This window comes from Myotis lucifugus, unplaced genomic scaffold, assembly GCF_000147115.1.
Source record: "Myotis lucifugus unplaced genomic scaffold, Myoluc2.0 scaffold_1238, whole genome shotgun sequence".
Taxonomy (NCBI): Eukaryota; Metazoa; Chordata; class Mammalia; order Chiroptera; family Vespertilionidae; genus Myotis; species Myotis lucifugus.
Genome location: NW_005872286.1, coordinates 33,355 through 57,092, shown reverse-complemented (window position 1 = coordinate 57,092; position 23,738 = coordinate 33,355). Strand labels below are relative to the sequence as shown.

The following is a 23,738-nucleotide window of genomic DNA, read 5'->3' as shown; positions in this document are numbered from 1 at the left end:
CTCGTCTTTGCCTTCGCAGAGCTCTGACGGTCCTCTTCCTTCGGACGATGGATGAGCAGTCGCAAGGCCTGCAGGGGCCGCCTGTCCCCCAGTTCCAGCCCCAGGTAAGGGCCTCACGACGAGCACCCCTCTGTCCTTAAGACGCGCACTGACAGTTCTTGAGGAACTGAAGCGGCCCGTCGCTACCGAGGAATGGCCAGGTGCTGTCGGAATTGTGTGCGTTTTCCTGGCCGTCGAATACTTAGTTCTCAGGGACAAACATGGAGGAAGGTCTCAGCGTAGGCTTTTACGGTCTCCCTGCCTCGGCGGCTTCGTCACTGTGCGCCTCCATCTGCTCCGGCCCCTGAGACCTGCCCAGCCTTCAGAGAGCACCTCACCCGCGTCTGTCCGAGGAGAGCACCCCTTCCCACTGTGACCTCTCTCCTTGGACCCTGACGGCACCTTCTCTGTGTCTCTCCTGGCGTTGCCGGCGCCTGCGTGTCGGGGCCTGTGGGCGTGTTCCCGTCCCTCCTGTTGGGTGGAGAAGGGTCCTCGTTCCCCCGACCTCGCGTGGAGCAGGGGCTGCGTGGACGGGCCGGGAGCTGGCGAGGAAGGCCTGGCTGCGCTGGTGGGGGCGCGAATGATGATGACGCGATACAGACACCAGCGCCGTCTAAGTGTGTCGCTGGATAACTGCTTCTCCTTGGTCCCTCCTTGTTCCTAGGCGGCAGTGGCCTTCCTCTGTGTTGGATGAAAAGCCGCTGGTCATGGTTAATGGTGCCCTGTCCTCACTGGGCTGGATCTCCAGCACTTTGTGTCTAGGAACAGGTTACTTTTCAAATATTCCGGGAGATTTCAGGGAGATAACTTTCCAGTGGGAAGAAGCGTGATTAGGTGACGGTGTTAGCACACGCGGCGCTGGTGTGTGCAGGTGTGCACTGCTGCTTTTTCGGTTCGCAGTGAGGTTTGTAGAAAGTACATGGCAGAGCTGGGCCAGATGTGGTCACAGCACATTCTAACTGGAGGTGAGTCGTATCTCTTACAAGATCATAGAATGAGTTTTATTGGCATAAAATGGAAGGGCATTTTGTTACTTTTAAATTCTGTTAACATTCAACAACATTAATGTCACATAGAAAGCAGTGTGTTAGTTTGCGTAACCGGTCATATGAAAACCACCCGTAAGAGACGACGGCAGTAACAACGAAAACCTTATTAATGATGCTAAACACAATGAGCGCTGGCTGGTGTCTTCGATCATTGATAACAGTCCCTCTGGGACTTCCCGGGACATGAGGTTCTCCCTGGGGAGCCCGCGGAGTCCACGCTGCGACTCGTTTAATTTCCCCAGAGAGCCATCATCATCCTGTTACCCTGAATTACCCATTGCTCAGTGAACGTCTTCGCTTCCAATTGTGAGCAAATTAATTAATTGAGTCCTAGCGATCAGCAGTTGTTCCGAGAGGCTGCGCCTGGGAGGCAGCCGGGGTGCGGCGGAGTGGGTTTTATTTGAGAGAGAAGAGCACGCTGTGCAGGAGGCGGCGAGCAGACCGCCAGGTACCAGTTGATCCCACTGAGTTGGCAGACCTGGTGTCGTGTGATTCGCTCGGAGAACGTGTCCTTCCCTCGGAGGGGCTGGTTGCTGATTGTCCTGCGCAATTTTGAATAGTTGTCTCGTGTCTGAGATTTCAGGATGCTTTTCCAATACGACCTGTTCGTATGTGGATGCAGATCTCTTGAGATTAAACATAATTTACCCCCAAAATGGAACAGAAATGCTCCCCAAATCAGTTCCAGTTATACCCTTGAGGTTGGGAGTTGTAGGGGTCTCAGGTCCTCAAGAAATAAAATCACATGAAAAACAACGTATCGGCCGCGTGGTCCCTGCGCATTGGTTATGGTTTGAGACTTCCTCCCAAAGGAACCGTTTGAAAGTCACCATGTGGGGATGGTCTCTGTGCAGAGTTAGGAGACGCTGGGCCGGACCAGCCCTGGCTCAGGGGCAGGCGTGTCCGACCCCGGCGGCCTGGGCGTGGGGCCAGGTGTCCTCTCGTTCGCCTGGATCTTAACTCCTCAGCCCGTTCCAGCCAGGCGCCCACGTGCCATCCACGTGGCTTCATGTGGGATGCTCGCCCCTCCCCCGTGAGCATGAGAGGCTTTGGTGGAATAACCGCGGTTAATGCCCCGCGTTGGCTCCCAGCTGCCGACCAGGCGGCGTCTTCATCCCTGAGTCAGGAGCTGGTCCGCAGGGAAGCGGGGTCTCCCGCTGGAGGCGGAGCCCCGGCCGGTGATCCACAGGCCTCCTGGTCCGTGGGCTGTTGGCATAGGGAGACGGGGAACAGGTGGAGGCAGACCCTTCGGGGCCCAGAGGGAGGGCCCGCGGGAAGGTGGAGGTGGCAGCTAAGCACTGTGATCTTGAAGCCAGAGGACCCGGAGGAGTCGTGTACAGCACGAGGGCCGGGGGGAGGGTGTCCCCGTGGGCGCCGTGGGGAGGGCACAGCCGTAACGGGTGCTGAGCCTGGCTCCGGCCTGGGCGCTTGCATGCACCACCCACTTGACAGCCCTGGGAGCCTCCTGCTCACAGAAGTGGGGAGCAGCTCCGAGGGTCCTGGGCGTCAGATTTGGGCTCCGATCCCCCCATTCCAGAGCCCGGCCGTGTCTGGGGCGGTGGGGACTCCATGGAGCTGTTTTATTCCCAGGATAACTCTGTGCTACACCACACAGTGGAGGACTGGACATCATGCAAAGGAGAGACCATGGCTTTTCTAAAAATAACTCTTCCTCACGTGGCCTCCCCGGCGACACCAGCTTTTGTTTGAGGACGGACAGCGCTGCCTGCAGTGGGCAAGCCCGCCCAGCGACGTGGGCGCTGGGGACGGTCGGGGTTCACGACCGGGGTGCGGGGTCACCTGGAGGAGCCTCCTGACCAGCCTGTGTTATGCAGACTGCAGGGCGGTGGGACTGTGCCAGCCCCGTCTGCGCTGGAGACAGGACGGGGCGGGGAGAGGGCTGTCACTCAGCCCCACTGCCCTTTGAAGAGGGGCCGAGGGGGAGGCGCCGCCAATGGGCTGTGAAGTTGACCCGCGGCCCCTGCCCAGCAGATGACGTGTAATGAAGTGTCTAATGCGCAGGCCGCTCAGCCTGATCCTGGGTGGCAGCCCGTCCCTCAGCTGCCAAGCTCGCCCCCTCCGGCCTCGCTGCCACCCGGCCGGCCGCCCCGGCTTAATAAGCCCAGACAGTGTGCGATCTGACATGCAAATGTAGGTCATTGCATATGTAAATGCGTGATTACAGGCCTGCATGCCAGAGCACATTAGTGAGCCGGCCCAGCGGCGGCTGTCACGGTACCTCGGCGGGTCACGCTCATGCCTGTCAGTCACTAGCGTGGGGCGGTGCTGCCGGTGACGCTGCACCTGCTGGCGGCCAGGTTGGCCCGGAGGCCGCGGGCCTGTCCCCACGGAAGAGGCAGGAGCCCTAGTTCTCAGACGCTGTAGGCTCCTTAGAGACCCACGCATCCTGAGAAAGGCACAGGCGGTGACGAAGCCCCTCCTCTTGAAGTAATACTTTCCTTTAAAGTTGAGAAACTGAACAGGCTGCCCATGGCCTTGGCTCGTTGGGGAAGCGGCGCTCTGTGGGTTTGCTCCGTTCCACGGGCACCGCTCTGTCCCAGGGACGTGGTGCGGATTCCAGCTTCCTCGTACGGTGGTGCGTGTGCTCAGCTCGTTTCTAACACGCGTGTCTGCCCAGCTCTGTTCTCATCGGACTGGGGATGGACACTCTGTAACTGTGGATTCTCTCGGGGGGTCCGCAGGGCTGGGCCACGGTGCGGGCTTTGCTCAGCCGTGGGAGGCGCAGAGACTGGCGTGGGAGGCAGGACACAGGCGGGCTTGTGACGCCGACCTGGCAGGAGTGTCAGGGAGCGACGTAGGTGCCCGTCTGTGCGGCTCCCTCCTGCCCCCTGTCGGAGGGCACGGCCTGGCGGAGCGGGCGCCGGGCTGCGGAGTGAATGGTGTCTCAGCTCACACAGGCCACCCGCTGGTGTGACAGCAGCCAGGGGTGTGCGCATCGTGTGGCTGACACCTCTCTGATCTTTCCTTGCAGAAGGCCTTGCGGCCGGATATGGGCTACAACACACTGGCCAACTTTCGGATAGAGAAGAAGATCGGCCGCGGGCAGTTCAGTGAGGTGTACAGGGCGGCCTGCCTGCTGGACGGCGTCCCGGTGGCTCTGAAGAAGGTGCAGGTGAGCTGGCTCCCGTCCTGTCCGGCGCGGATGGCCCCGCGGGGTGTGGCTTGGGCCCCGCTGCCGTGTCCCTCACACGAAGGCATTCCCTCCGTTACCCGCGGACGGGCTGTGGGCTCGATGCCGCAGACAGTGTCTCACTGATACTTGCCCCTCACGAGAGTTGACACCTCCCGGGGCCGGGAGGGCGGGCATCGGACTCACGGAGAAAAGGGAGTCACTCTTCTGCGCACGGACGGCACCGTGTCCTTTTCCGTGACTTGAATGAAGTGGGAGGGGCCTGCGCCACCCGTGTGTCTCTCCTTGTAAGCCGTTACCTAGGATACGAGCCGATGCGTATTTTCCAAGTCTTAGTAACACGCGTGTTAGTACCGGCTGCCCGTGGAGGGAAAATGGAGGCTCCAGTGCTAACGTCAAGTGAAATACCTACAGATCCGACAGCCCTACAGGCTGATCGGAAAGACTCATGCTCAGTGTGTGTACAGTTTATGTATAAAAACCATAAGGCGTGGATGTGGCAGGTAGCTTGGACCTAGGTTATTCATGTGTGTAACTCTGGACTCTGCTTTTAGATATTCGACTTAATGGACGCCAAAGCCCGTGCCGACTGCATCAAAGAAATAGACCTGCTCAAGGTACGTCACCGACCGCCAGCTGCATGTTCTCCACCCGTGGGGTTACGTCCACGTTGGGAAATGAGTCTGTTTTGAAGGAGGCCCTGTGGCCAAGATAAGGCAGCCTCGGGCCGGGCTCCGGCCTCCCGGCTGGGGGAGCCCCACGCCGGCAGCCCCCGCTTTCTCCATCCACCTCAGAGCTCTTAGAGGCACCCAGTGGGGCCGACTCAGCCGCCTGTGGGGAGCACAGCTGCCCATGCCAATAAGTAACTTACTAAATGTTCCACTCACAAGCAAAAGGATCGGCAGGGCAACCGAGGCCACTCTCATTTCAAAGAATATATACGTTTGAATCTCAGTGTATTGAAGAGTCTAGTTACCTTTGGGAATCGTGAAATAGTGTAACTGGAACATTGGGTAGGATTTGCTTTCCCCCCCTCATTTCAAACTAGGAAGTAGTTAAAGGCAGTGTTTAAATACAATATAACAAATGACAGTTGTTGAAATTCTTTAATTTTTTGTTTGTTTTGTCTTTTAACCACTGGACGTAGCTATGCTAGGGTCAGCCCGAACCTCAAAAGAGGAGTGAAAAGGAGAAGGTGACACCGTTGAGCGCCCTGCAATGGCGGAGCTCAGTTTGAAGGGAATGATTGTTAGCAGCTGATGGCTCTGTCATGTCATTCACTTGTAGGCATGGATAGATCGTTGGACAGAATATACTTTTTAAAACTTTAAGTGCCTGGTATTCTCTATTATTTCTAATAAAGAAGATTAAAGTAAAATTAATTTATACCCAGCTTTACTTTCAATTATTACACTTGCTTTAAAATTCACAAGATTAAAGAAAAATACACTGTCATGTGAAGTTTCTGTAACTTAAAGATGAAACGCAGTAGCTAAGTGCATTCTTAAGCTATGATACTATTGGGTATTTTCAAGAAGAAACCTTTTTCTTACCTGTTTTTTCTCCGCAGCAACTCAACCATCCGAACGTGATTAAATATTATGCGTCATTCATTGAAGATAACGAACTCAACATAGTTTTGGAGTTAGCCGATGCTGGTGACCTATCCAGGATGATAAAGGTAAGGCTGGTTCTTACTGCTCGGTTGTCCGTTGGAGACACAGGTATGTCAGGTGCTTTGCACTGACCTGGCACCTGTGGAACGCACGGCATGCCCCGCGGTCGTGGCTGTGATTGGAGCTGGCTCACCCGGCGAAGGTCACGCCGGGACTTGGTGTGTGAACGCTCCGAGGCCCACCTGCAGGGAACGGACGCAGAGCCTTGTCGCAGGGACTGGAGCTGGAGCCTGCGGCCGGGTTCCTCCGAGGGCCTCCACGTCCCTGGTCCCTGCCCTCAGCCGCGGGGGCAGAGAGAGGCTGTCAAGCAGCCCGACCTTTCCGGGCGACTCATCGGAGAGGAGTGTGGGTTCTGTGTTCAGACCCTGCACATCAAACCCGACTTGGCCACTTAGCAGTGACTTCACTTTCTTTTAAACGGGCGTATTACTAGGGTCAAAGTTCAGCTACAAGCCATAGAAACCCCCAGATCACAGTAGATTGGTGTTTGTCAAGAGCTTAGCACAGGGCCTCACACACAGAAAGCACGTGTTGCCTAAGCGCGGCCACTGCTATGTGATCATGGTTACGTGTGATTCTTTGTTCCATAAAACCCTGGGGCTGGTGTGGCAGCTCTGAGCTCGGCGATTCCCAGAGCCCAGGCCTGTCTCCAGCTGACGTCACCCTCCAGCCTAAGTAAGGGTCAGGGCGCCTGCTGCTCCTTTCAGCTCCGTCCTGCTGGCCCGAGTCCAGGTGTGAACGCTCTAGCTGCAAGGGAGGCTGGGATGTCTGTCTGCGTGTGGCTGGCCGCGTGCTCGGTGGAAAATCAATGAGAACCAACCAGATGAGAAAAGGAGGCTATTTATTCTGAGCTGCTGACAGCAGGAGTCAGTGCCACGGAGGGCACGGCAGAGGTCACGGGGGCGGCAGTGGGAGCCTTTCCGGAGGGCGGCGGGCGGCCAGGTCCAGGCCGTCGGAGGAGCTGATGGAAGCCGGCGCCTCATGTGATGGGCCTTTCCCTGGTTGGCCCTGAGGTGGGAGCAGGGACAGACACTGGAAATGCTGCTGGTTGGTAATGAGGCGCCGACTGTGGCCGAGGCTGTGCAGCCGCCTGGATGGCCCGGGCGGTGGCCCTGGTCCCTGCAGGTCTGCCCCAGCGGCTGCTCCCTGGGTGTTTGCTGGAGAGAGAGGTGGGTTCCTGGTCGGGCTGCGGAAGGCTCAGCCTGTTTTTCCCTGTGGTCTGGCCGTGGTCTGGGTGAATGTCCGTGTCGGCGGATCCGGGGCCCGGCAGGGATCCACCCAGGGGCCCCAGGGAGGAGGGTCAAAGGCAGCGCCCGTATGTGGATGTCAGCGCGCCCCAGCCTCTCGGGGGCTGGCCCTTCGGGAAGAGGAGTCTCAGCTCTGCCTCTGACGGGTCTGGCGGATGCACAGCCTCGTGTTCCCTTGACTGGGGCTCGGAGGCCGTGCTCCAGGACCCTCTGGAAGTCGGGGGACAGCCTGCGGTTTGCATTCCATGCCAGAGCCGCCCAGGGCCCCGGGCGAGGTGTGGGCAGACCTGGCGTAGCTGAGGCCAGCGCGGCCCTCCCGGCTCGGCACCCTCTCGGGGGTCAGTGCCCCGTCCGCGAGGGGCAGACGGTCTGAGCTGCTCGGAACCCCGACAGCCTGCAGGAAGGAAGGTGAAGCTCCCGCTATCAGGATGCCATCGCGCTGACTTGGCCCGAGGCCCGAGGTGAGTGACTCACCCGGGTGCTTATCTGATTTTCGGTTTCAGGGACTTCCCGCCCCAGCACAAGCAGCTGCCCTGGCCGGCTAACCAGCAGCAGCAATGCGGACGCACGGGCGCAGGACTGTACACAGCAGCCGTCTGTGTGAGACGCGAAGAGAGACAGGACTGACGTGCCATCTGTGCGCCAGCCTTGGCACAGGGCCGATCCCGGGGGGGGTGGGGGCGCCAGGGCATCCTTGATGGGCAAACACCTGCTGACGGCCCGAAGGACAGACTGTCCCGCGGGGGACCTGCCGGCGGGCGAGGGGGTTTGACCGTCGCTGAGTTTCTTTGCTCAGTTTCTTCGGGCTCCGGCGCGTGGACCCCGGCCCTGGACGGGCCCTGGACGGGCCTGCTCGTCCTGCTCCGGCGTCCGTGCCAACATCTTGGCCACACGCGCTGGAGTGTTGGTCTGTTTCGTTCCGTTCCCACTCACGTCCTTTCCCAGGGAGACCTTTCCACCCAGACAGTCTTCTGCTCCTGCTCTTGGAACTGGCTCCTTTCACGGCACTCAGCGACGCGGCCTTAGCATCGCGGCCTTAGCGTCGCAGCCGCTGGTGCACTGGTCGCCTTTCCGTGGAGACTGTTCCATTGAGGCCCAGTTTCCCGCGGGGCGTGGGGCTCACCGAGTGCAGGGCAGGGTCGCTTGCTCACCAGGTCGTGTGGGCCGTGCCTGGCTGGTGGCGGGTGTGCGTGCAGGTCGCCTGTTTGACGCCTGTCAGCGCTTCTCCAGGGCCCGGGCTGGGCACGTGGCCGTGGGACATGGCAGGTTCCGCTGACTCAGGCTCTGCCCCCACGGGCGCTGGCGGAGAGGACGGGCGCCGAGAGCTTCCGCGGCTTCTTCTCGTTCCCGAGAGCTTCCCCGAGTGTTTCTGACCCTCGTCGGGGCCGTGAGCTGGTCTCCATGGAAGAGGCAGGGTGACGGTGACAGTGTTTTATGGGGCCGCGCGGAGGCTGGAGCGTGAGGGACGCGGTCACGCTGCAGTAGGGAGAGTTGTAAATCACGTGCATCGCGGAATGGCCGTGTCTCAGGCTCAGCCTAATGGGGGGAAGAGGAAATATCGCTCCCGGTCTGATTCCAGAGCGAACCCGGGCGGCCTCGCATCAAAGACCCTGCGATGAATAATTAACGGCGGAGCGGCCGACAGGTGGCATTCGCGTGTGTAGCGGAGACGCTCCATGTTCCTCTAATGAGGCCGCGGACGCCCGAGGCTGTGGTCAGATGCAGCTTCAGGATGAGGTTCAGGATGAAAGGAAGCCCGGCTTTCTCATCGCCCGTTTCTCTGTCACCGGCGATCACAGCTTTAAAGGCAGGTGGACTCGTGCGGCGGATCCCAGCTCAGCCAGTGGTGTGTGCTGGGAACTCCCCGGTGTGTGCGCTGGGCTGGACCGACCCGTGTTCCAGGGGCCACATGCCCGTCACTCACTCCTCAGTGTCACACCCGCACCCGGTGGAGGGCCTCACACGGAGGCGATGGGCCCAGCTCAGAGCTGGACCGGCCGGAGCTCGTGTGGGCCCAGCCGGGGCCGCCCATGGCAGCTGCTCGGAGAGTAGCGCCCCCTGCGGCGCCCTCTGTGCCCTGTGAGATGCCATCACCTGAGGCCGCTGCTCTCCTGGCCGCGGGGGCTCAGCCAGGGGAGGGGCTTTACCCCGGGCGTGGGGGTTGGGGGTGCGGGCGGAGACTTCTGTTACCACAGACTCTGAAAAATTAGCTAAAGTGCCAACAGCGTTTGGAGAGAATGATGACCCGCAAACATCATAACTTACGACTCCTGCTCGCCTTCTCCTGGTCTGGAAGGAAATCGTGTGTAGAGGAGACGTTGCAGCCTGGCCTCAGAGTGAAAACATGTTGACAACAGTCCCCGACTAAAAACATGATACGGAGGTTTTGAACTTCTTAGTAATGCCCTGACTAGCTGTTTAATCGCCTGGTCATGTAATTGTGATGCGTTTTTAGCTACTGATTTAATAGCCATTGAAGTTGCTGATAAGTTCATTGCCACAGTGTGTGTTACAGTAACGCTTAACCTCAGGTTACGAGCTACAGATACTGTTACACAGCAAACCACGTGCAGTTTTGTTTGTGGATGGGTGTATTTCTCGTGTGTTCCTCCAGCAAGTGTCACGTGGGAGAACGGACAGGCACCTGGACCTGTGGTTTGCAGTTCATTTCATGGGTGCCCCCCCCCCCAGTCCCGATTGGTGCTCAGCATTGGCCCCGCCTTCCATCCTTTTTTTCACTGAGTTTAGTTTCATTCATTCCAAGGGAACTGCAAGTCTGACGTGTGATGTGCAATAGAAATATTTATGGGAACTTTCAGCCCCACCCCTTTAATGTTTAATGGTCGAGGTCGGATTTCAATCACAAGGTGCTTCAACGTTTATTTAAAAGGCTCTGCAGTGAGACCTCTGTCACACGAGAATTTCTCTTAACGAACAGCCTCACCTTTGGTTTCTCGACTCTTTTATTCTGGCTTTTCCTCAAGTGGAACCTAATGACTTCCTTTGAGGAGGAGAATCAGTTTGTGCAGAAGCTATTGTTTGAATAGGTGGACAGGGCCAGGGCAGGGGCCGGCTGTGCTGGCATAGCTGTGTGTGTGTGGGGTGGGGGGGGGGGGGTGTCGCTGAGCCGCGATGTCGGGTAAAACCCTGGAACACACCCTCCCCCCCCCTCCCACGGGCGGCCCCGGCTTTGCGTGGGCCTGAGGGAGGGGAACAGTCAGAGTCCGGCCGGAGGACTGGAACTCATCCTTCTCCCCTCCTCCCTCAGCACTTTAAGAAGCAGAAGCGGCTGATCCCGGAGAGGACGGTGTGGAAGTACTTCGTGCAGCTGTGCAGCGCCCTGGAGCACATGCATTCCCGCCGCGTCATGCACCGAGGTAGGCGCCCCGGACCCCGGACGCCCGTCCATTCAGGAGCCAGTGCTTCCGGCCCAGCACAGGGGCTGCTCCCACAGGAGCCTGCCTGCCGGTCACCGTTCCCCTGGGACCAGGCGCCCTTAAGGGAGGCCCGACCGGGGATAGTTCTTCTCTGCGGCTCTTCTGAGCATCGTGCGGATTCGGGGGGTGAAGGAAGCAAGGCGGGTGCAGGGGAGCGCATAAAGGGGGGGCCTCCCTCCGATGCGCCGAGTCTGTGAGGCTGCTTAGGGTTCACAGGTGCAGCACTGGCTCTCAGCGTCTTGGCTGGGAGTCCGATGGGTGGAACGGGAAGCTTCCATCACTAAAGAATCGGCCCCTTGGTTTGGGGGCGTGAGAAATGTCAGTGATACGCATCTGAGCTAAGGTTTCTAGGACTCTACGTCAGTTATATGCACAGAGCGTTGTGATTTTATATTTTACGTAAATATGTCAGCAAATAGAGATTTTATTTAAAATTGACGTGAAAGGGACGCATTTATTTATGCTTTGTATTTCACAAGGGTTTACTTGAAAAGGGGGAAAATGTGTTTTAAATGAAAATTATTCGTGACCTGAATCATGCTGCCTTCATTATTATTTGTCTCAGAGGACTGAGGACACAGAAATAGAAGGATATATAAAAGCTACTCAAAATAAAGCAGTTGGTTCACAATTCAAACAGACTGACTCTTTAGGATGCACTTTACCAGGAAATGTGACTTTTGATCCTTGAAAGCAGCTACGCTGGCCTCACCTCTCCCAACGCCTGCATTTGTCCGCAGATATCAAACCGGCCAACGTGTTCATCACGGCCACGGGCGTGGTCAAGCTCGGGGACCTGGGCCTCGGCCGCTTCTTCAGCTCCAAGACCACGGCGGCGCACTCCTTAGGTGAGCGGCCAGGGAGGTCCGTCCAGGGGCAGCCCCTCCCGGGGGGCGGGGGGGGGGACTCGCCAGGCTGCCGCCCACACACAGCTCCTCCTTCTAATCAGACTGGTGACAGCTCCGCGGGTCCTGGGTGGACCCCCACACCCTGTACTCTCGCGGCTCTTGGTGAAGGAGTCAGTGAGCAGACTCCGTCTAGCTGTCGCCATGGAACCTTCCTTTTATTTACGTTATTCTCCCTGACAGAGAATATGTGTTGTTCCTTAACCTTCGTGAAATGAAGAGTGTGATGGCCTGTGAGTGACCTAACAGCGTAATGCGTGTGGACGTGTTGTCCGAACACCAGCGTGTGCGTGCAGATGTGCGGCCGCTGTGTCGCGTGACGGTCGTGGTGGCACCAGGCATGCGGCCTGACAAGACCGCCCTTGTCTTCCTGGGTCGCACTCTTGCTGGGACGTTTCACGTTTATTTTTCTTTTTTTTTTTATATATTTTATTGATTTTTTACAGAGTGGAAGGGAGAGAGATAGAGAGTTAGAAACATTGATGAGAGAGAAACATCGATCAGCTGCCTCCTGCACATCTCCCACTGGGGATGTGCCCGCAACCCAGGTACATGCCCTTGACCGGAATCGAACCTGGGACCCTTCAGTCCGCAGGCCGATGCTCTATCCACTGAGCCAAACCGGTTTCGGCAACGTTTATTTTTCTTGTCTGATCGCTGTGGCTGCGACTCCTAATGCTCTCAGGAGGGAGGCGAAGGGGCATCCTTGTCTCGGCTCTGATCTTAGAGGAAGAGCTGTCAGCTTCTCACTGCGGAGGGTGCTAGGAGCTGCGGGCCTGTCGGGTATGATGGCCTCTGTGATGTTGAGGCGCGTTTCCTTTATACCCACTTTGTTGAGAGTTTTTGCCAGAAATTGGCGTTGAGTTTTGTCAAATGTTTGGGTTTTTTTTTGGCATCTATTAAAGTGCTTCTATGGATTTTAATCTCGTGTTTTGTTGATGTGGTGTGTTAAGTTGTGGATATTAAAACATCCTTACAGCCAAAACCGGTTTGGCTCAGTGGATAGAGCGTCGGCCTGCAGACTGAAGGGTCCCAGGTTCGATTCCGGTCAAGGGCATGTACCTGGGTTGCGGGCACATCCCCACTTGGAGATGTGCAGGAGGCAGCTGATCGATGTCTCTCTCTCATCAATGTTTCTAACTCTCTCTCTCTCTCCCTTCCTCTCTGTAAAAAATCAATAAAATGTATTAAAAAAATAAATAAATAAAACATCCTTACAGCCCTGGAATAAATCCCACTTGGTCATGATTATGATTTTTAGGTGTATTTCCGAGTTTATTAGCTGATACTTTGTTGAAGATTTTTGCATCTGTTTTTCAGGAATTGGAGCCTATATGTGTGCCTGTATTTTCCTGTCTTTGTCTGGTTTTGGTGTCAGGGTAATGCTGGCCTCATAGAACGAGTTTGGAAGCATTCATTTATCTGTCATTTTTGGGAATAATTTGAAGGACACTTAATTCTTATTTAAATGTTTGGTAGAATTCACGTGTGAAGCGATCTGGACTTGATGTCTTGTTTGTTGGGAGTTTTTATTTTTATTTTATTACTGATTTAATTTCATTATGAGTCTCCTCAGAATTTCTTCATGAGTTCATCTTGGGAGATTGTGCGTATCGAGGAGTTTATTCATTTCTCTTAGATCGTCCTTATGTTGGCGTATAATCGTTCATGGTAACCTCTTATGACCCTTTGTGCTTCTGTGGTACCAGGTGTGAGTTCTCCTGTTTCATTTCTGACTTTCTTTATTTTGGCCTTCTCTCTCTCTCTCTCTCTCTCTCTCTCTCTCTCTCTCTCGGCAAGTCTGGCTAAAGGTTTATCAATCTTGCTTTTCTTTTCAAAGAACCAGCTCTTACTTCCATTGACATTTTCCTGTGCTTTGGTCTCTAATCTGTTTCCTCTCTGATCTTCACACTTTTCTTTCTTCTACTAACTTTGGGCCTTTCCTGGCTCCCCTGGATGTAGGCTGGGTGCTCGTTGGAGAGTTTTCTGTGTCCTGAGGTAAGGCCTGCATCGCGATGTGCTTCCTCTTGGAACTGCTCTGCTTTGGACCGAAGGTTGAATGCTGCGCTCTCATTGGTCTCAGGCATATTCTGGTTTCCTCTTCATTCTCTGCTCAGCTCCCCGTGTTTGCGTGTCTCCCGTTTTCTTGTCGTTGGTCTCGTTGTATGCCCTGGTGGTCGGGACAGCTGCTGCCTCTGACGCCTGCCTTTAGATTCACCGCGAGTGGCTCTGCCCTCCAGGAGGGGTCCTGGGGTGTCCCGTGTGACTTGGAAGGCACGTGCGCTCGATGCTGCGGAGGGTGTGTCGCACGTCGGTTCTGTCCATCGGCCTGTTGTGTTGTTGGGCCATTGTCTCCCATGGATCTTCTGTCCGGACGTCTGTCCACTGGGAAGCGGCTCTGAAAGTCCTGCTGTCCCTTCCCCCTGTCGTGTTTGCTTTGTAGACGTTGGGGCCTTCTGTGCTGGGCGCACAGATACCTACAGATGTCAAGCCCCCTGTGGCAGTAGCTCCTGTATTGCCTGTGCTGTACTGTTATTTTTTAAGGGAGAAAATAATACAGATTCTGTAAACAAGTCCTTCTCTGTCGTCACTGTTAGTTTATTATGAGTTCTCGTGTATTAAGTGAAAATGTGTATTTCATTCTCAGGGCTTTCTTAGTACCAGTCCTGCTTCTGAGTGGCTCCCTCCCCTCCGTGGACTGGAATAGGAAGGAGATGAGAGGTGATTCTAACGAAACTTACTTAGATACCCAACCTGCTATAAGTCCGCCGTAGGGGCGCGTGAGTCACTGGAGACAGACGGCCCCGCCCGCCCTGCCTGTTCTGGTCCAGCTGTCCCAAGAAGGCCCAGCTGCCATGCGTTTAGGGAAAGGGTCTGGGAAGGACTACATGTCCATTCAGTTTGACGTGTGGGAATGTATTTCGATTTCCTGAGCGTTGAGGCTTCTCGGCCTCTGCCAGGCGGCGAGAGGGAAGGACGGACCCGGGTTGGAGAGGAGGCCCAGCTCCGCGCTCCCACGAGAGCCCCGGCCGCACGCAGGCGCACTCGGTACAGAGAGAGGGCGAGTGGGACCCCCCGGCCTGTGGCCAGCAGTTCACTTTGAATTCAGTCAGTGACTGTGACCTTCCTCCGCCCCCTTCTCAGAGGGGACTGGACATGTGTCCATCAGGAGGTGAGTAGCCCACGTGGATTTACATGTGAACACATATCTGAGATGTGTGTCACTTAAATGTTAAGATAAAGCATGAATATTTTGTTAAATACGTTGAATACATGCTTACCTCTCATGTTGACGGTTGTTGTGTGGCATGATCAGAAACGGCCATAGGGAAGAGAAAGAGGCGTTAGCACGTCAACAAACCAAACCAACGTCACCGGGAGCCCCCAGTGTCCACAAGTCTCCGTGGCGACCAGCAGTTCTCAGGCCCTGGCCTCACAGGCGTGGCCCAGCCCCCCGACGTCCCAGCGCCCTCGCCGTCGTTCAGAGCGGGCGGGAAGGGGTGCTGAGGGCTCCCAGGGGGCGGTGTGGAGGGCGCAGGCCGCAGCGTGTTCTCGGGTGTTTCTGTGAGAGCTGATGAGTCCGACTGACTGCTGTTCGCGGGTCTGGGAGGAGAGAGGGGTTGGAAAGTTTCGCGTTTTCTCAGAAACAGTTTTGTGACTGCAGTGAGTGGTCTCTGACGCTTTAATCCAGAACTTTGAGTGTACTCTCTCTCCAGGCCGCCCTCACCTGCCTCCCCTCCTTCTCACTGGCTGTGTTTTGCAGTGGGCACCCCTTACTACATGTCTCCCGAGAGAATACACGAAAACGGCTACAACTTCAAGTCGGACATCTGGTCCCTGGGCTGCCTGCTGTACGAGGTAGGTCCTGTCTGTGAACGCGTGTGTCCGGGTCTTCCTCGCTGCCCTGCGTTCCCCCATCCTTACAGGAGGCGCTGATGTTATCCTGGGTGGTGAGTAAGAATTAATGGTGAATTACGAGTCCATGGGCGTGGTAACTGCTTTTATAACGGAACTTAGTGACTGCACATTCCTGCACATTCACTTTCTTTAATATATTTTTAGATTACTTTCCTTTGATGAGAATTTAACTTTTTAATTTTTTTTGTGTTGATATGATGTTTTCAGCATCTCATTTATAAAAATACATTTGAACATCCGTGACAAAACTGGCTTATCCGTGCATTGCAGCAGAGGGGTAATGGAATGGATTTAACATATGAAAGCAACAGGAAAGATCTTTACCACCGTTACTTTTCCCTTTCATGTGGGGTAATTGGGCTTAAGGATAGCAAGCAAACAGGTCATTCTCTTGATTGCATTTCCACGAGAAACAATTTGTATTGGTCCGCTCGGTGCAGTGCTCTCTGCCGGGCGACCGCTGACCATTCCCCACGGGGACACAGTGTAGACTGACCCTCCCGCACACACTGCGGGCGGCACCCACACGGGGAGGGGGCGTAGTGTGACCCCACATGCCTCTCACCGAGCGAGGGCACCAAAGAGGGGCTTCAGCTAGGACTGAAGAGGCATCTCCGAGGATTAAAGGCTCCGTGCCAGTGCTGTCATTTCAGAACTAGCCCACATCTAACTCTTGTAATAAAGTAAAATGAGGGGTGATTCACCGAGTCCCCTTCCCGTGTCAGTGTCACCAAGGAAGCCTGAGTGGGCGCGTGGGGGCCTGAGGGGGCGCGTGGGGGCCTGAGTGGGCGCATGGAGGCCAGTGCGTCCCTTACGCCCTGTGTGTCTCTTGGCCTCTTAAATGACTGCACACGGTGAGGCCTCCGGTTCATTGCCCACCTCTGCTCGGAAGTGGGGCTTCGAGGGTTATTTTTAACGTGAATCCTGATCGTGGATCCTTGTTTTACTGATTGCGGGTTCACGTCCCCATTTTAACGAGGTTATTTATTTTGGGATCACTTACTTTCTCTCCCTACTGAGTGACTAGTGATTACTTAGAAAGAAAGGGTTTTTAAACGTTCTTAACTATGTCCCTCGGATAATGTGTATCATGAAAAATGATGAGTTAGTGATGTAGCAGTTATTTTATGTGTGCATGTGATAGTGCTTTATCCTGGGTGATATTTTGTTAAAATCTGGCACAGTGTCAAAAAGAGCTGATTTGATTACGTGACTAACGTTGAAAGGTCACTATCTCGCGGATGCGTTTAATACCCGCTTAGATCTCAGATTCCTCCCGGCAGCGTCTGATGTGATCACAGCAACACCTTCCTTTCAAACCCGAGAATGAGCAGCAGAGTGAGTCCCCGATGAGATTCAGTGAAAAAGAGGAAGTTCGGGGGAAGTTTGCAGCTTCTTTAGGGCCACAGGCCCTCCGGTCAGGACTGGGCCGTCCTCCGCACCTGGGCCTGGCCGGGGGGTTGTGGGGGCGGTGTCCCCTCTGTGTCCCGAAGGGCCACGCCCTAATGGCTTTGGGGGCCAGTCCTCCGCCCACTGGCTTCCAGGCTGTGGGTGATAGTGAACTGAAGTGTGTGTCCTTGGACATTAGCTTCCATTCAGTGCGCTTTGCCCAGTTCCTGCGAGCAGGTCGTTCGGGGGAACGGGGATTTTTCTAGAGATTTACTCCACGTTCATGTTGTATCTGCTCCCAGTTAGGGTTTAATAGCGCGTTACTGGAGCCTTTAAAACTGGCCGTCCGATGACACCGGCCTTTCACCTGGTGTCCCACTAAGAATGCGCCATGAAGGAGCCGGAGCCTTTGCCGCAAATGCATTTGAAACTCAGAAAATTGGACTTTCAGATACTCCCGAGACCTCAAAAAAAAAATAAATAAATAACCCCGCACACCTCGCAGCAGCGTTTTAATTGATATGCAACAAAGTAGACTTTGCTAATTAAAACCAAGATGCCGCCTCGGCTACAGGGACCTTTACACGGAAAAGGAGGTTTTACACGGCTCTTTATTGTTCAGCTCAGCGGCGGCCTCCGCGCCGGGTTGGAGGTTGGTGGCTTACGGTTCAAAAAAAGAGAGAGCTGCCAGCGGCCCGCAGACAGACAGCGGCCCGGTCCCCGCGACGCCCCCGGAATACTGATCAGGGGCGCCGGGCCCCGGAGGTCAGGGAGCGCGTCAATCAGCCCGCGGCCGGCTCCGCGCGGAGCATCAAATTAGCCTGAAAAATTCAGCTGCCGGGAGGCGAGGGCGCGCAGCTGTCAGGCCCGCGCCGGGCGGCACTAATGAAGCAGATGAATAGTGCAGGAGCTGGAAAATAAAAACAGGACAGTTGACATTTTTCATCTGTCAGAGCAGGAGACGCGTGAGAACACACCGTCCCTGTTAACCCCCGAGGGCCCGCGGCTCCGTCCTGCGCGGAGCCCCTGGCGCAGGCGTGCGGCCCGTCCCGTGGACGGAGCGGTTCGCATACCCAGCCCCGTCCGCAATGGCCTATTTTATCAGAAAGTGTCCTTGCGTTTATTTAAAATATATTCTTTTTGATGTCAGAGAGGAAGGGAGAGGGAGAGAGAGAGAGACATCCATGATGAGAGAGAACCATGGATCGCCTGCCTCCTGCATGCCCCCCACTGGGGATTGAGCCCGCACTCCGGGCATGTGCCCTGACCGGGAATCGAACCGGGGACCCTTCAGTCTGCAGGCCAACGCTCTATCCACTGAGCCACACCAGCCGGGGCTTTCCTTGCATTCTGAACACAAAAACACGTGATTCTGATTGGAGCCCCTCTTTTAGAAACCTCCTCCCATGGGGTGTTCTCCGTGATCGGGGACATTGAGATCCCCCACTTTCCTCTCCCCGGGAGCTGTTCGAGGTGTTTGTGCAGGACCCTGGGATGGTACGTAAGATGCAGGCTGGGCCTCCTGGCCGCCCTCCTGCCCGAGGCACCGAAGGGGTTAAAGCCGGGCCCCGCAGACATGAGAGCGTTTGGCGCGGTGTCCCCCGACGCTCCTGAGTGCACAGCACGGACAAGCGAGTCTCACACGCACCGCCTGTCGGGGGTGCACGCCTTGTCCTCCGCGCTCGCGATTAGCGCGTGGAAAGGGGTGACTGGCTCGGGCAGCCCCGCGCCCGCGTCCTCGCTGCTGCGCCTCCCGCGCCACGAGGCTGAACGGGACGCGAACATTCGAAACGGAGATTGAGTTTGTAACCTGCTTTCCGCGTCCTCACTGCACTCTAAGTGCCAGCCCAGAGCCCTGGCTGGGAATCAGTTTGAATTCAATCATGTCTTTTAAAAGTTGTTCATTCCTTGAGTTGGTTTTGTTTGTTTTTTTGCATTAAAAATGTCACTTGGATGCTTGAACGTGGTGCCTGTGAGTCATCGAGCTTTTGAACATAGTCAGTGGTTTTCTGAGATGCTTCCAAAGGGAAAACAGCTCCAGGTCACTGCAGATTGAGGGTCGGGTGGGGGCTCGGGTGGGGACCCTCTTCCACAGAAACGATGATGCGAGAGCAGTGCCCACATCCTCCTCCCTGAGCCGCTGCTGGTGACAGTTCAGCGTTAGCTCAGCTTTGTGTTTGTCATATTCGGCCGTTACCTGTTCCATCTAGAGCAGCGGTTCTCAACCTGTGGGTCGCGACCCCTTTGGCGGTCGAACGAGCCTTTCACAGGGGTCGCCTAAGGCCATCCTGCATATCAGATATTTACATGATGATTCATCACAGTAGCAACATGACAGTTATGAAGTAGCAACGAAAATAATTTTATGGTTGGGTCACCACATGAGGAACTGTATTGAAAGGGCCAGAAGGTTGAGAACCACTGATATAGATCATCGGGGTCTGTTTAGTCATGGAGTAATACTAGCTGCTTTGATGGCCACTAGTTACAACGAATTTCAGTTTACTTTATGTCCTTTTTCTTGTTGCGTTTTACGTGTATATACGTAAATATATGATAACCATTTCTCCCTTTTAGGGGATTTAAATGTGGAAAACAAACAACCAAACATTGAAGTAGGATTTCTAGAGGTTCCCAGAGAATGGCCAGGAAGGGGTGCCCATGAGAACCAGAGGCCTCACTGTGAGGGTCTGTCCCCGTGTCTAACCCGGGTGGCGCCGGGTGGGTCCCGGGCAGTGGCCTCTGACGACCTGGGTGTCCTGGCTTTTGCAGATGGCCGCCCTGCAGAGCCCCTTCTATGGCGACAAGATGAACCTGTACTCGCTGTGCAAGAAGATCGAGCAGTGCGACTACCCGCCGCTGCCTTCCGACCACTACTCGGAGGAGGTGAGTGCTCCGCCGCGCGGCCGTCCGTCCGTCCGTCCGTCCGTCCACCCGCCCGCCCGCCCGCATTCGCGCTGCCCCAGGGACGCGCCCTTCCCCAAACACACGGCTGCCTGTGCAGGCGGCAGAGGCGGCCCTCCTCACCGTTACAGTCCCCGGAGACTCCTGTTTTAAGTTGACCCTGCGATTCGTGGATGGAGTGGGGTAGACACGGCCACTTGGGCTGCGCCGGGACCCCCCTGGGGCAGTCAGAGCTCAGCCCAGCTCAGGCCCAGGCTGCTGGTCCCGTGTCCGTGTGTCCACATGTCCCCAGGCCCCTCTTCAGAGGCAGCTCCGCCCTCCTTCACCCTCAGAACTACAGGCAACCAGAGCTTTCTTTTTGGGCACAGCCCCCCCCCGTCGTGTCTCCCCAAAAAAAAAAGGGGTCTTTCGGCCACGTGTCCCTCACCCTCATGCTTTTGCCCCCCCCCCCCCCCCCCCCCAGCACCTGCCCTGTCCCGCCTCTGGCCACACGCAGGTTCCCACGGGCGGGTCTCGGGCTCCCGCTGCGGCCCTGTGAGGAGTGGATGGGGCTGCAGGGACCTGGTGGAAGCTCTGCCTGCGTGAGCCTGGAGGCTGAGCCTCGCTGCTCGGGGAACCCGCTGAAAGGAATTGCCTGGGCTCCATCAGCATCTCCCGTTTTAGCTGAACACTCGATGATTGTAGTGATTCCCTCATGGTTGTAGCGATCCCCTCATGACGGTAGCAACCCCGGCGTGATGTCACCTGTGAGGGAGACACGCGGAGCAGGCCTCAGTCCGCTTGCCTGTGGCCTGTTCACGTCTCCGGGAGCCGGTGGAGGCCCCGGGGAGGACGATGAGGGCATCTGTGTGCCCGGGAGAAGGGGAAGGAGCGAAGGAGCAGCGTGAAGCCGCTGCGCTGCTCGCTGGTGGGTGGTGCCAGCTTTCTGTTCGCACGCAGAGCCCCGGTTCCGTTTCTGTTTCTGTCTCTGCGGGACCTGCAGCCGCGGGGCTGGGACAGTGAACCCTAAAGGGCTTCTGCCGTCTGAGCATCCGGGCCTCCGGGTAGCGCCTCTTGTGGGCGTGGATGGGGGTCGTCGGCCGCCTGCTTGTGTCCGCAGCCTTTGCATCAGGTCATTAGAGCGAACACGGCGCGGGCAGCGAGCTAATCAGAGTGTTATGTTTGCTGGACGGTGTGCGGCCTGCGAGCCGTTCCTAATGGCTGTTGGGCTGGAATATCATCAACGCGGCTTTGCACAGAGCGCTCGGCGGCCACGAGCACAGCGCCGGGCTCGGCATGTCAGGGCCGACCCTTTGTTGTGTCACTCAGGCCGCTTCCCTCCGCGAGGCATGAATATTTCACGCGCCCGCACCTCCGCGCTCCTCCTGCACTAATTTCCGCGCCGCATTTGCATTTCACATGCGGCTGATGAGGGGATGCGGGCGCAGCGGGCGGTTGCCATGGTGACCTCAGCAGGATTTTAATGATGGGGCCGCATGGTGGAAGCGCCTGCCTGCGGGGCCACTTCTGGCCGCCGAGTGGGAGGTCGGGCAGATGTCAGAGTCCGCGGAGCCTGCCCCATGGAAGGCCCCGGGTCGGAGGGACCGCCTCCCCCTCCCTCCACGGTGGTCCCGGCCCCGTGGCCTCCCACGGGCAGCACCTTCCTCCCGTGGCCCAGGAGGTCCTGTGCCTGGTGAGCAGGAGGCTGTGCTGTCCAGGTCCACACGCAGCCAGGTCCTTCCAGAGAAACGAGACGTGGAAGGTGCGACTGACAATGACCCGGATCCGGGCAGCTTCGCAGAGACGTCCCGGGACGGGAGTGCTGGGGGCAGATGTGCCGATGGGCCTCCCTCCTGGTGGGCAGCCCACGCTGCCTGTGGAACCCTCACTCCCGTTCCTGCCGGGAAGCCCAGCAGGTCCCGGCTGCTGCTCAGGGCACCGTCATGGCTCTGCATGCAGAGCGGGGCTTTCGGTCGGTTCAAGTCCAAGTCGGTGTCACTTCCGTGTGGCAGCATGTAGGACACGGTGGAAAATGACGTGTCAGGTTTGTAAACTGGCTTTTCATCCAGACCAGCCAGGAGGTGTCAGCTTATGGCTAAACGGTAACGGGCTCTGTAGCTCCCCAACGCCCCCCCCCACACCCCCACCCAACTCGGTCTCCGTGTCTTTATGGGCACCGTTACCTCTTTCTGAAACACCTTTCCTGGTCCTGACCAGGCCAGCGGGCTCTCTTTAAAACCAAACCTGGGCGTGTCTCCTGCAGGAGGTTGTCCTGCCTGCCCCCGTCCGCCCCTGCCCGCCGGCCCCTCCTCCTGGGCTCCCCCTCCAGCCCACTGGCCCTGCCCCTGGAGGTCACTGCTCACCATCGGCTGCAGCCGCCCGTCGGCCTGCAGGGCCTGGGCACTGAGGCTCAGGGGAGACTGAGGAAAGGGGAGAGAGAGAGTAAGTTGACCACAGAGAAAAGATAGGATTTCTGGTGCTGTCTGCTCTGTCGCAGGAGCACAAATGGGCATCTTTAGCCCCTCTCAGAGGTAGAGCTTGATGGCTGTGAAGAGATTCTAGCAATTTGGTGATTTCACAAGCGCTAATGTACTGACCAGAAAGAGTTAATGCAAGTTTTTGAAAAATCTAAATGATTCCTAAAGACATACGTATAAGGCAGAGAATCTGGTGCTGGTTGTGGAAAAGGCCTCTTGTTGAAGTTAAATGTGTGGGGGCGACATTGGTTGGGAAGCTGTTTGGTGTCAGTGTGCGACTCCATGACGCGCCATCTGCATGTGCACTGTGCCCCCCCCAGCCGGTCTCCGTCCGTCCGTCACCCGGTAGTTGACTCCCTCTACCCTCTCCTGCCCCCCACGCTTCCCTCTGTCACCAGCATGCTGTTGTCTGTGTCTGTGAGTGTTTGCTTGTTTTTCTTCTTTGTTCATTTGTAGTTTTCGGTAGTTTTCCCACCTGTGAGTGAAACCAGACGCTTCTTGACTCTCTGTCCGACCTCTCGCTGGGCGTGATGTCCTCCAGGCCCACCGTGTGGTCGCAAGGGCAGCACCTTGCGTGGGAAGCGCCCTTTGCTTGCCACTGACGCTCACCAGTGAGCGGCGTCCTGGCCCCTCCACCGGGTGGGGATGACGTCCACGCAGTCGCGTGTGTCTCGGTCAGATGAACACGTGGCCAGAACACCCGCTTCCTCCCCTGCGTCCGGCTGCTCAGGCCCCGTCCGTCCGTCCGTCCATCTCGGTGCGTGGCCCCCGGGTTCTGAGTGTCCTGCCTTCTGTCCCCGCAGCTCCGGCAGCTGGTGAACATGTGCATCAACCCCGACCCCGAGAAGCGGCCGGACATCGCCTACGTGTATGATGTGGCCAAGCGGATGCACGCGTGCACCGCGAGCAGCTGAGCCGGGCGTGGACCGCCCAGCGCCCCGGAGCCTCTCCTGCAGCTCAGACCCCGGCGTCGGTCTGGGGGCGAGACGACTCCTCAGAGCTCGGCGCTTGGAACCCTTCCCCGTTTTCAGATCAGCTTCCTTGTCCCCATGTCAGTCGCCTTCCTGCAAACCCAGTGACGTGGGAGTAATCGGATTGCACGTTGGGAGCGTGAGCGGCACAGGATGGTTCTCGGGCTGAAGATGGGAGACTCAGCGAGGTTTCTCCTGACGACTCGTGTGGGGACCGACTCTCAGTGCCAAACGCGGGCGCCGCGGGCCCTCGTCCGGGGAGACGCCGCCGGAGCGGGCGCCTGGGGCCACGGGCCTCCCAGCTGCGGACACAACATGAGACCACTGTGGACTCTGGTGGTCGTTTTCTCTTTCAAGGTTGGACTATGTGCTTTAGTTCTTAGCATTGTAGCTGTTGCAATGTAATTCTTAAGAGAGATGTCACTATTGGAGAAACATTGAGACTTCTTCACATTCAAAATGCAGCTCTGAAATGTGAAACCATTTGGGGACAGGATGTGAGTCAGACACTGAAGAGTTTCCCGCCTTGTTTTGTCTTGTTTTCCCACCTTTGACGTCCTCTCCGCATTAAAACGTATTCATGACCCCGTTTAAAA

At 56.7% G+C, this 23,738-nt stretch overlaps 1 protein-coding gene across 2 annotated transcripts in view; it reads left to right on the top strand.

The window, feature by feature from the left end:
• NEK7 (NIMA related kinase 7) overlaps positions 1–23,738 on the top strand; it is a 30,384-nt gene extending 6,646 nt beyond the window's left edge. For both annotated transcript variants that reach the window (XM_014449533.2, XM_023748275.1), the window contains exons 2-10: positions 20–104; positions 4,081–4,221; positions 4,794–4,856; positions 5,810–5,920; positions 10,431–10,539; positions 11,340–11,447; positions 15,268–15,362; positions 19,584–19,697; positions 22,975–23,738. In XM_014449533.2, coding sequence (XP_014305019.2) covers positions 20–104; positions 4,081–4,221; positions 4,794–4,856; positions 5,810–5,920; positions 10,431–10,539; positions 11,340–11,447; positions 15,268–15,362; positions 19,584–19,697; positions 22,975–23,085 — 937 coding nt within the window. In that variant the 3' untranslated portion in view covers positions 23,086–23,738. The remainder of the gene's footprint in view (positions 1–19; positions 105–4,080; positions 4,222–4,793; positions 4,857–5,809; positions 5,921–10,430; positions 10,540–11,339; positions 11,448–15,267; positions 15,363–19,583; positions 19,698–22,974) is intronic.